The 13295-nt window shown below is 36.6% G+C and overlaps 2 protein-coding genes across 7 annotated transcripts in view; one reads left to right on the plus strand and one right to left on the minus strand.

Annotated features, from left to right (window-relative positions):
• The window catches only part of zbtb46 (zinc finger and BTB domain containing 46), an 88671-nt gene extending 76210 nt beyond the window's left edge, over nt 1-12461 (plus strand). For all 6 annotated transcript variants that reach the window (XM_083570393.1, XM_083570395.1, XM_083570397.1 and 3 more), the window contains 2 exons: nt 8220-8395; nt 9189-12461. In XM_083570393.1, the coding sequence (XP_083426519.1) occupies nt 8220-8395; nt 9189-9581 (569 nt within the window). In that variant the 3' untranslated portion in view covers nt 9582-12461. The remainder of the gene's footprint in view (nt 1-8219; nt 8396-9188) is intronic.
• LOC310715085 (uncharacterized protein) overlaps nt 1-13295 on the minus strand; it is a 401686-nt gene that overhangs the window by 251833 nt on the left and 136558 nt on the right. The gene's annotated exons all lie outside the window — the stretch shown is intronic.

The following is a 13295-nucleotide window of genomic DNA, read 5'->3' on the forward strand; positions in this document are numbered from 1 at the left end:
AAAGAAAAAAATTTTTTAACTTTTTTTTTTTATGATTGGATAAAACATTGGATATTAAAACTTTTTTTCCCACCTCCACAGCTCGTGTCAACCGGAGAAACTCTCCTTTATTTTGGGGAAACACATGTTGAGATTTACCTTTTATTCTTTAATAGCCTCAACTTATGATTCATTGAACGCACTTAAATAAAATTTGATGTAAGACCAATAGGACTGTTAGGGACAAAGTATAGTTTTAAGCATAGTTTTCAATAAAAGGCAAAGCTAAATTTAAAAAAATTAAGTCAGCTTGACATAATTTTTTTTAATTATTTTACTTATAAACCATATGTTATGTAAAAAATAAATAAATAAAAAAGGAAAACTTAGAATATTCTTTTCATCCTTCTGATTCAGAAACTTTTGCAAAAAATGTTTTTTGGATCTTTTAACTCTTCCCACTCAATTATTTTACTATTGCATTAATACACAAACCAATCTTTAGCAAATTATTTGTGGGAGTTTCTGTGGTGTCTAAATAATCAGGAGGGATTTTCTTTCAATAATTAAAAAGCTGTGAACATTTGAAAAGAATGTGGCCTCCAATTACCAGTAAATCAGTCCAAGGCAAGTCTTAATTTATTTTGAACAAGCTGGGGAAACACAATTGATACAACAGATATCACCTAACTACGATAACGCCTAATCTATCTCTTCAATTCAATTCAATTCATTTTTATTTGTATATAGCTTTTAACAATGAACATTGTCTCAAAGCAGCTTTACACAGATAATGTGGTGATTAAACGTAAATATGTTCTTTGTAAGTATGTTTGTCCCTGATGAGCAACTGTGGCAAGGAAAAACTCCCCGAAATGGCATAAGGAAGAAACCTTGAGAGGAACCAGACTCAAGAGGGAACCCATCCTCATCTGGGTTGCACCAAATGTCCATTTGAAGCAGATATACAATGTTGCGGGGTACAGTGATGATGATCAGAAGCGAACTGTATTCCTGAGTCAGTGTAGCAGACTGTTGACATTAACTACAGTCCAAATCCCTCCTCAAAGCACACGTTCTACTCCGGAATTACATGGAACCACCCAAGGTGTTGATGAGAGACCGTCCCAAGCTGCACAGAAGTCTGAAGATCCATCGAGGGGAGTGGGGCAGGAACAGTGGTCACTGGAGCCTCAGGAGCATGTTTAACTCGACAGAGAGAGAGAGAGAGAGAGAAAGAGAGAGAGAGAGAGAGAGAGAGAGAGAGAGAGAGAGAGAGAGAGAGAGAAGAGGGTGACGGGAAGAGAAGGATATGGATTATTAAGTGTCCCTATTGGTGTATGAAAGTTAATATCACTGTGCAGTTTGGACTCCGGCAAGACTCGCTATGGCAGCATAACTAAAAGGGAGAATCAGAAGGCAACACAGACATGAGGGATCTCTGGGATAAGAGACGACCCACCACACCACCGTCAACAAACCCGAGTGAACGTGTGAGAGTGAGGGGACGACAGCATACAAATATACCAGTTCACCAAACACTCTATATCCATGCTCCCTCCAGATCTGAGCCTTTACCTAAGAAAAAAAATCTACTGATGAAAGGCTTGACTAAATAAATAAGTTTTCAACCTCGACTTGAACACTGAGACTGTGTCTGAGTCCCAAACACTGGTTGGAAGGCTGTTCCATAACTGTGGGACTTTATAAGAGAAAGATCTGCCACCTGCTGTAGTCTTCATTATTTGAGGAACCAACAGATAGCCAGCACCTTTTGATCTAAGTAGGCGTGGAGGATCATACTGGTACAGAAGTTCACTCAGATACTGCGGTGCGAGACCGTTAAGTGCTTTATACGTCAGTAGTAGTATTTTATAATCAATGCGAGATTTAATTGGGAGCAGTGTAGACTGATTAAAACAGGGGTGATGTGGTCATATTTCCTAGTTCTAGTGAGGACTTTTGCTGCTTCATTTTGAACTAACTGAAGCTTACTTATGCACTTACTTGTACACCCAGACAGTAAAGCGTTACAGTAGTCTAATCTAGAAGTAACAAAAGCATGAATTTGTTTTTCTGCATCCTGTAACGACATCATATTTCTAATTTTAGCAATATTTCTAAGGTGAAAGAAGGCGATCCTGGTGATATTATAGACTCAAAGGAAAGACTAGGGTCAATAATCACACCAAGGTCTTTGACAGCCATACATGCTGAAAAAGAAACACCATCCAGAGATGCTACGTAATCGGAAAGTTTACTTCTAGCTGCATGTGGTCCTAGTAAAATATCTGAGTTGAGCAGAAGAAAGTTATCAAGCATCCACTGTCTAATGTCCTTTACACAATTCTCAACATTGTTAAGCTGATATCTCTCATCTGGCTTTGCTGAAATATACAGCTGTGTGTCATCAGCATAGCAATGGAAGCGAATCCCATGTTTTTGAATGATTTCACCAAGAGGCAGCATATATAAAGAGAAAAGCAGTGGGCCTAAAACAGATCCTTGAGGAACACCAAACTTTACCTCAGAGAGTGTGGAGAACTCACCATTTACATCAACAAACTGATAGCGATCAGTCAAATAAAACCTGAGCCAAGAGAGAGCTGTTCCCTTTATTCCAACAATGTTCTCAAGTCTAGCAAGTAGTATACTGTGATCAATGGTGTCAAAAGCTGCACTAAGGTCGAGCAAAACAAGTAAGGAGACAAAACCCTGATCAGAGGCCAATAACAGGTCATTTACCACCTTAACTAGCTTTGTTTGTGTGCTATGATGAGGCCGAAATCCTGACTGATACATTTAAAATTTTTTATTCATAAGTAGATGTGAGCATTACTGCTGTGCTACAACCTTTTCTAACATTTTGGATATAAAGGGGAGACTTGATATTGGTCTGTAGTTGGACAACTGACATGGGTCAAGGTCAGGTTTCTTAATTAGGGGGTGGATAACTGCCAGTTTGAAGGATTTAGGTACATAACCAGTGCTAATGGAAGAGTTTATTATTTTTAAAACAGGTTCAATTACCTCTGGAGTTATCTGTTTGAAGAAACTTGTAGTCAAGGGATCGAGAATGCAGGTTGATGATTTTGATGAGGAAATTAATGAAATTAAGTCATTCTCATGAATAGGAGTGAAGCTTTGCAGTTGATTGTCTGTTATAATTACACTGCTGTCTACAGGGTTACTTGTGAAATAATTCGAATTTATATTAACTGTCTGGATTTCTTGCCTGATGTTTTTAATTTATAATTAAAAAAGTTCATGAAATCATTACTACCTATTGATGGTGTGCATGTTCCTGTTAATTTTGCTACCGTGCTGAATAAAAATCTAGGATTATGCTTGTTATTTTCTATGAGGGTGGAGAAATATGCTGATCTAGCAGCACTAAGAGATTTTCTATAAATTAGGAGGCTCTCCTTCCATGCTATTTGAAATACTGTTAATTTTGTTTGACGCCATTTACGTTCTAATTTTCGAGTGGTCTGTTTTAAGGTGCGCGTATAATCATTATACCACTGTGCTAATTTTTTCTCCCTGATCATTTTGGTCTTAAGGGGAGCTACATCATCTAGAGTGTAACGTAACGTTGTTTCTAGGTGTTCAGTGGCCCAGTCGAGCTCTGCGGGGTCAGACGGAGATCTATCTAATATCGTAATTTCTGGAAGATTATTGATAAAACGCGCTGCTGTAGCTGACGTGAAAGTTCGCTTAACACGGTAACGTGTTGAGGTAGAAATGCAATGACTGAGACAAATTTTAAAAGAGATAATAAATAATGGTCTGAAATAGCTTTGGAATTATGACTAAGTTTTTTATTTTTAATCCAAATGTTAACAACAAATCGAGAGTGGGTCCTATAACATTCTGATTAATTCCAACTGACTCTAGAATGGACACAACTGCTGCTCTTAAGGAGTCTTCCTGATTATCAAAATGAATATTAAAGTCACCAACAATTAATGCTTTGTATAAAGAAGTAGCTAAATTTGTAATGAAATCTGCAAATTCTATCAGAAAATCAGAGTAGGGCCCTGGGGGATCCGATCTCTTGATGGGGGAGTCTTGATACTGGGAAGTTCACTGGATGTGGAACAAAGTCTTAATACCATCCTTATCAGATGTGGGAAAATCAATGCTGCTAAATCAGTCAATGTCTTCTGATAAAGGATAGGCCAGAATAAGTATATTTTAGTATTCTATATATTTTCGCAAAAATACTCATGTCATACACTCATTTGTGCAAGCAACAGTATGGCAAAATACAACATATTTCCCAAGACATAGAAAATGTCATATGTTTGTTTTTATGAAAGGGGGAAATGTAGAATTTTAAGATCATTGTGGAGGTACTGGTCCATATATTTGGATCTTTGTTTTCTTGTTAATTAAACCAAACCAGACTTTTTTTGGTAAATAGAAATGCAGATTAGACAACTTGGGCCATATCTTTAATATGGTTTACCTAAAATGACTTTAGTTTTAGTAGTTATTGTATTGCAGTTATTGTATCATTAGGCAAAGATTTTGCAAAAAAACTGTTGCTGCCAAGGATGTCCTCAGTCATCTCTTTAACAGTGCATAAGGAAGGTCATCGAATTTCTCTATATTCTAATGTACTTGATAAATCCACGAACGTGGCTATTTTAGATGTGATTTTGCAATACAATAACTTTTGGCTCATTTAAAAAATCTTGGAATCAAATTGTGAATAAGAACAGAATGCAATGATGTGGAAGTTTAAAATTTTAATATTTTATTCAGAAAACACCATAGATGACATATCAAATGTTTAAACTGAGAAAATTATTTTAAGGGAAAAATAAGTTGATTTTAAATTTCATGGCATCAACACATCTCAAAAAAGTTGGGACAAGGCCATGTTTACCATTGTGTGGCATCCCCTCTTCTTTTTATACAGTCTGCAAACATCTGGGGACTAAGCAGACAAGTTGCTCAAGTTTAGAAATAGGAATGTTGTTCTATTCTTGTCTAATACAGGCTTCTAGTTGCTCAACTGTCTTAGGTCTTCTTTGTCGCATCTTCCTCTTTATGATGCTCCAAATGTTTTCTATGGGTGAAAGATCTGTACTGCAGGCTGGCCATTTCAGTACCCGGATCCTTCTTCTACACAGCCATGATGTTGTAATTGATGCAGTATGTGGTCTGGCATTGTCATGTTGGAAAATGCAAGGTCTTCCCTGAAAGAGATGATGTCTGAATGGGAGCATATGTTGTTCTAGCACTTGGATATACCTTTCAGCATTAATGGTGCCTTTCCAGATGTGTAAGCTGCCCGTGCCACATGTACTCATGCAACCCCATACTATCAGAGATTGCAGGCTTCTGAACTGAGCGCTGATAACAACTTGGGTTGTCCTTATCCTCTTTAATCCGGATGACATGGCATCCTATTTTTCCAAAAAGAACTTAAAATTTTGATTCGTCTGACCACAGAACAGTTTTCCATTTTGCCACAGTCCATTTTAAATGAGCCTTGGTCCAGAGAAACGCCTGCGCGTCTGGATCATGTTTAGATATGGCTTCTTTTTTGACCTATAGAGTTTTACCCGGCAGCGGCGAATAGTACGGTGGATTGTGTTCACCGTCAATGTTTTCTGGAAGTATTCCTGAGCCCATGTTGTGATTTCCATTACAGTAGCATTCCTGTATGTGATGCAGTGCCGTCTAAGGGCCCGAAGATCACAGGCATCTATTATGGTTTTCCGGCCTTGACCCTTACACACAGAGATTGTTCCAGATTCTCTGAATCTTTGGATGATATTATGCACTGTAGATGATGATACTCCAAACTTTTTGCAATTTTTCTCTGAGAAACTCCTTTCTGATATTGCTCCACTAGTTTTCACGACAGCATTAGGGGAATGGGTGAACCTCTGCCCATCTTGACTTCTGAGAGACACTGCCACTCTGAGAGGCTTTTTTTATACCCAATCATGTTGTCAATTGACCTAATATGTTGCAAACTGGTCCTCCAGCTGTTCCTTATATGTACATTTAACTTTTCCGGCCTCTTATTGCTACCTGTCCCAACTTTTTTGGAATGTGTAGCGCTCATGAAATCCAAAATGAGCCAATATTTGGCATGACATTTCAAAATGTCTCACTTTCAACATTAAATATGTTATCTATATTCTATTGTGAATAAAATATAAGTTTATGAGATTTGTAAATTATTGCATTCCTTTTTATATACAGTGTCCCAACTTTTTTGGAATCGGGTTTGTAAATTACATACATTTTGTGTAAAAATGAAGTAGGATTTGGTCAAATGGTCTGTCCTTAAGCCTAGCAAAGATAGTTATCTAAATGTTTTAATGTTTATAGAGCACACATACCAATAAAGCTAAAAATATTTTCATTCACTGACTATCAAGGGGAAATGTTTACACTGTATGGCCAAAAGCATGTGTACAATCAGAATCCAGACTTCGCACTTGTTGCTCCACTTCTCTGGAAAGGCTTGCAATATATTATGGCATGTGGCTTTGGGGATTTGTACGCATTTAGCCACAAGTGAGAGGTCAGGCACAAATGTCGGGCAAAAAGGCATGGCATGCAGTCAGCATTCCAAGAAACCCCAAAGGTTTTCAGTAGGTTTAGGTCGGGTCTCTTTGCAAGCTAATGAAGTTTTTCTACACCAACCTTGGCAAGCAATGTTTTATGGACTTTACTGTGAACAGGAACAGTAACAGTAACATTTGACTTTAGTTTAAAATTCTCCAAATAATACCCCATAATGACAACGTGAAATAAGTTTGTTTGAAATCTTTGCAAATGTATTTAAAAAGAAAAAAGTACATGTACATAAGTGTTCACAGCCTTTGGCATGACATTCAAACTTGAGCTCAGGTGCATACTGTTTCCACTGATTGGTTGACCAGTTGGTTGGACATGACTTAGAAATGCACACATCTGTTTATATGAGGTCCCACAGTTAACAGTGCATGTCAGAGCACAAACAAAGCCATGAACTCCAAGGAATTGTCTGTAGACCTAAGAGACAGGATTGTATCAAGGCACAGATCTGGGAAACAATACAAAAAAAATTTCTGCAGCATTAAAGGTCCCAATGATCACAGGAGGAAACCAGTCACGGCTCATCACCTGGCAAATACCATCCCTACAGTTAGGCATGGTGGTGGAAGCATCATGCTGTGGGGATGTTTTTCAGCAGCAGGAACTGGGAGATTAGTCAGGATCGAGGGAAATATGAATGCAGCAATGTACAGAGACATCCTTGATGAAAACCTGCACCAGAGCGCTCTGGACCTCAGACTGGGGTGACGGTTTATCTTCAACAGGACAACAACCCTAAGCACACAGCCAAGATATCAAAGCAGTGGCTACGGGATGACTTTGTTAATGTTCTTTAGTGGCCCAACCAAAGCCCAAACTTGAATCCGACATCTCTAAAGAGATCTGAAAATTGCTGTGCACCGATGCTCCCTATCCAACCTGATGGAGCTTGAGAGGTTTTACAAAGAATAATTGGAGAAACTGCCTAAAAATAGGTGTGCCAAGCTTGTAGCATCATACTCAAAAAGGTTTGTGGCTGTAACTGGTGCCGAAGGTGCTTTAACAAAGTATTTTGCAAAGGCTGTGAATACTTATGTACATGTGATTTTTTTTCTTTTTTTCTTTTTTATACATTTGCAAATATATTAAACATACTTCATTTACATTGTCATTATGGGGTATTGTTTGAAGAATTTTCAGGAAAACAATAAATGTAATCATTTTTGGATTAAGGCTGTAACATAACAAAATGTGGAACAAGTAAAGCGCTGTGAATTCCTCTGGATACACTGTATACAAATATATTCCAGACAATTTCAGGCTTTCAATTTTGTGTCAACAGTTTGTGGAAGGCCCATATAAGATTATGATGGGCGGGAGTTCACATACTTTTGGGCTTATGTCGTTAGAACATTTGGGGCACTGTGACTATTAATGTTATTAATTTTGCTTCCATGCTCTTTTAATTTAATTTATTATTTAAATTTTACAAACAAGAATAATAATAATAAATAATAATAAAAAAAAATGGCTACACATAAAGTGACTCTAGATCAGAAGGTCATAAGTTCAAATGACAGCACCACCAAGCTGCTGCTGCCACCATATGCCGTAAATGTAAATGTAAAAAATTTACTCTTGAATTCTCATGCCTCCTTCTTAATTTCTAAATTTTCTCTTGTTCTTCTCTGCAGTGAATGACTTCACAGTGATCAGGAAGAAATTCAAGTGTCCATACTGCAGCTTCTCAGCCATGCACCAGTGCATCTTGAAGAGGCACATGCGATCTCATACCGGCGAGAGGCCTTACCCCTGTGAAATCTGTGGCAAGAAGTTCACCCGCCGCGAGCACATGAAAAGGCATACACTGGTGTGTTGAGAGCAGTGCAGTGTGACAGGAGAGTCAGCAGGGAGCAGCACTGTCAAGAGCACAGACTCAAACTTGGAAAACATTTAAATGTATAAAATAGGCATAAGTAAGATTTCATTCAAACTGACATGTTGGAGGTATTATTACAGCATAGAGTTGATAGAAATGCTCACTGCTGCAATAATAAGAGAAATAAAAATACAAATGATGAAAAAATACAAATCTAATCCAAAAACAGTCAAGATATGAATTAATACTGTTTTACCAGGCTAGCTGGCAATATAGTACAAAAAGAAAGAAGAAAAACCCCCAGTCAAATCAGAGGTCAAAGCCAACACCTACACAATCAACATCATTAGCATATATAATGAAAAAAATTATAATATTTATAAGTCAAATGTTTGTCACCATAATTCAGCACCTGTCACCTGTCACATTCCATATTTACTCCTCTTTCTGATTCTCATGTGTATCTAATTGTGACTAGGAAAACATGCCTAGTAATATGTAATAAGCAGCTAGACATCTTTTGTAAAAAATACAGTACATGGTTTCCCAGCTGTAAAGATTTATAAGACTATAGGTATGATTGTTTCTGTTAACCTATACCTCTTTTATTGACAAAAATAGATCAGCATTTTTTGCTAATGACCACAGAGTCACATTTAGTTTGTAGAGTCAAATTCCCAGAATGGGAAGTTCCACCGTTGTGCAAGATCCTCTATTTTTACACTGGCTGACCTCATTTGGGATAAATAAAGTTAATACTATTTGTATATCTTTTTTTTTCCAGGTGCACAGTAAGGATAAGAAGTATGTATGTAAGGTCTGCAGTCGGGTCTTCATGTCAGCTGCCAGTGTAGGCATCAAACATGGCTCCCGTCGCCATGGTGTTTGTACAGAGTGCTCAGGTCGTGGTATGGCTGCCCTGCTGGACCACAATGGTGAAGAGGAAGAGCTTCTTTACCCTAGCAATCACCGTTTTCCTGATGATGGTGAAGAAGAGATGATCCCAGAAGCAGAGCTGATGGAAGAAGCAGGTGAGGACAGAGAGGGCACAAAATGGCCAGGTGACTCAGGTATAGCACAGCGCAATGAAGGTGTGACAGACGATTCCAAGGAGGAGAATGATTCAGTGCAAGAGACCAGGGCAAGCAGTGATAAAGAATTTGCATGGATTTCCTAGTTGTGTGCCAGTAGTCTAGTCCATCCGGAAGCACCTGCTGACAGGTGTGTGCCAATCTGAAGTGCCAGAGTCAGATCTCTGTGTGTAAAAGGGGGCCACATGCACACACACCAGTCCTAGAGATGAAGATTTGGCAGCCAAATGAGAGAGGGGGACCTTCTATTCATGGTGCAGTATGTGTCTGAGCCAGTGTTTTTGTCTTCTTCCTTCATTCATCCTAAGGACCAGGTGAGATGGGATGTTGGTGTTATATATCATTTATTTCTGAACAGAGAGAGAACGAAAGTGTCTTGGAAATTGCTGATAATCAATCAAACTATGCTGATGGCTTGGAGAAAAGAAGCATACTGTATGACTGGCACGATCTCCTTATGCAGTCACCACTGGCCGCTGTCTTAACAACTCCAAATCTTGGTATGTAAAATGACTTTCAGCAGTTTTGAGCACATTGTTTTCTGCAAACAAAAACTGCCACAGACTTGCACTTTAAATATTGACTGTCCTGTCAATTCCTTGTTTTTGTGGTTTACATTTTTATTCCACTTTACAAATATGGTGACCGCTTCTACCTTTAAACATACAGTTCCTCAAGACTGTTATATATTTGTGCAGATTTTGCTGATTATAATGTAATGTTTTTTAAATATTTTCTTTCTTTGCCAATTCTGTTTTCTTAAATCATGTGCACATAAGAACAGGAATGCATATATTTGGTGATTTTGTGTTTATAAACGACAATGGCTAGAAAAGAGAACACTATGCAGAAATGAATTGTCAACTGTAGTTCTAGTTTCTCCTTTAAGGAAGTCCAATTTGAAAGTGCGAGTGTGAGAGATATTGGTTATGCTTGATATTTGAATAATTGTAATATTTTTTATCTTTAATAATTCCATATAAATTGCATTTCCATGTTGTCAGGGGAAATGATCGATTAATTAAGAGAATATCCAGTGAAAGGTGGGTGATTGTGTGTCTTGGCTAATGTATGAATGTATATGCATGTGTGTATGAGCTATATAGGTTGTGGCATTGTTAAATATGTGAGGACATTTAAAATAGTCATAAGTCTTTACTTCTATTGATCACTTCTCAATCTTTCTCTAAATTGCCACTCACAAGCTATTTTTCATTATTGTACCGAATTTCACCTTCTGCCTCTGGAATCTTGAAATCTGTGTAATTTGACAGGGAGAATCATGCCTTCCTCAAAAGTATTTGTTACATCTGGGAACAATTTTTTTTTTTTCATGGCTCAATCCAGATGTTTAATCTTCTGTAAAAAAAAATTAATCAATATTTCTTCTTTCTTCTCCTTTTTTCCATTACTTTTTAAAAATATTTTTCTCCTTCTATTTATTGGTGTGTAGTTTGTTAAAAACAACAAACTGTGTAAAAGGTTGGTGTTGGAAATACCTTAATTCTGACGCATGCTTTAAGTGAATTTTGTCTGTTTATTTTGTTTAATAGGTTATTTATTAACCCTACAAATACTTATCAATTTAGGTAATTTTTAACCCTGTGTTTGTCTCTAGCTTTAAGAGCACAAACAGTACAAATTTGTATTTTTATGTATGGCAGAGATTTGTTTTAAAGTGTTTGAGTTTTCTTGCTATGAGTACAGTTTTTATTCTTCTTATTCTTCTTATTCTTATTCTTATTGTTATTATTATTATTATTATTATTATTATTATTATTATTATTATTATTATTGCTGTTGTCATAAAGCGCTGGATGCTAAGCTTTATTGGGAATTTCATTTAGCTATTGTTTTCTTTTCATTAAGAGCATAAACTCTCAGATTTGTCTTGTTTGTGGGCAGTCAGCTGTGTGACTTTTTCTGAAGAGTGCCATTTCTACTTGATATTTTAATCGACAATTTCATGAGAACAGGAACCTGCACCTTGGCTAACTCTTGGTTAGATGGTGTCAGAGAGACATATACTGCACATGTATATTACTGACATACACTAAAGTAATGAATATTATACCAAAAAAAGAAAAATCTAGTATACATTGTATACATTACATGAAGTGCTTTTATTTCAACAGTGTGCAGGTGTGAAGCTTTAAATAGTGGTTTTCATTGTTAACTTATCTTTTTCACTAACTCTAGAATGCACAGATATTTGGTGTCATAATATAAAATAAAGGGTGTTTTAAGATTTCTTAAGATGAATTTAGCTTTAAATTTTCGCCCTTAAAACCTGCTCAGAGTTTCATTCATATCTGCTAATGTATGTTTTTATCTTGGAAGTTAAGACCTGGCACTGGCTTGGGGATTATGGGAAGTGCACATTTAAGTGAGAATTTCTATCAAATCTTTTTACCTTAAATTCGACGAGCCAAAAATTTGACTTTGTGTTATATCTAATGGCTCTTTAGTTTTCTTTGTTTAATTTACTGATCTTTAAATGAAATGTAAAAATCTTTTTTAATTAATTGAAGCAAATTGGATGACATCCGTTGGATCTGGCTTTTTATCAGGATACTTCTCAAATGTGCCTAAATTTATTTTTGTGCATTATATATATATATATATATATATATATATATATATATATATATATATATATATATATATATATATATATATATATATATACTCACCATCCATTTTAGTAGGAACACCTGTACATATTTATGCATAATCAGCTATCGTCAGCAATGTAATGCAAAAAAATCATGCAGATATAAGTGCTCCGGTTTAATATTAATAGCAAACATCAGAGTGAGGAAAAATGTAAATCCCTTTAACCATGGCATGATTGTGTATACCAGAAGGAGCTGTTTTGAGTATTACAGAAACTACTGACCTTCTGGGATTTTTACTGAAATAGTCTCTAGAGTTCACACAGAATGGTGCAAAGAAAAAAGAATCATGGTGTGTTGTGGGTAGCAACACCTTGTTGATAAGAGAGGTCAGAAAATAATGGCTAAATTGGTTTGAGCTGTCAGGTTGGATATAATAACTCAGCAATGGAACAGAATAGCGCCACAGCAGGCACAAAACAAAAAAACATTGAGGTAAATGGGCTTCAACAGCATACATTCACATGAGACATGTGACATTGTCAGACAAGAAGTATATACAGAGCGGAGGCTTGACCAGAATCTGGACAGTGGTGAAGTTGAGACTTTTTTCAATTTTCAACAGTCCAGTTTTGATGAATCTGTCCCAATAGCTTCAAATTCTTGTTCTTAGCTAAGGATAGTGTCCTTACGCTGTTAAAACTCATCCATCTTAAGGGTTTATTTTATAGTAATTCTCTGCTGATTTCTTTTATAAAAAAATTTATTGCAGCCTGCAGACCCTCTGCACACATAATATTTTGATGTTTTTGTTTTGTTTGTTTGTTTTGCACCATTCTAGAGACTGTTGTATGTGTGAAAATCTCAGGTGATCAGCACTTTTTTAAATTTCTCAGTTACGCAGAAAACAACGCTGATATTTGTTATGATCACGACCTTAAGCTCTTGCTTTGTATCGGCATGATATTTTTGCATTGTGCTACTGCCACATATTTGGTTCATTAGATAACAATAAATGCAGCTGTAAAGATGTTTCTAATAAAGTGGAAAGTGTAGGTATACATACATATAAAAGTATGCTTTGTATGACCTCATTTCTTCTATTTCATGGTGTGAGCCATATTTCCAGCTGTATAACATTGCAATGAATAGTTTTTGTAGAAATCATAAAAGTGCATATTTTGG

This window comes from Silurus aristotelis (assembly GCF_946808225.1).
Source record: "Silurus aristotelis genome assembly, chromosome: 19".
Taxonomy (NCBI): Eukaryota; Metazoa; Chordata; class Actinopteri; order Siluriformes; family Siluridae; genus Silurus; species Silurus aristotelis.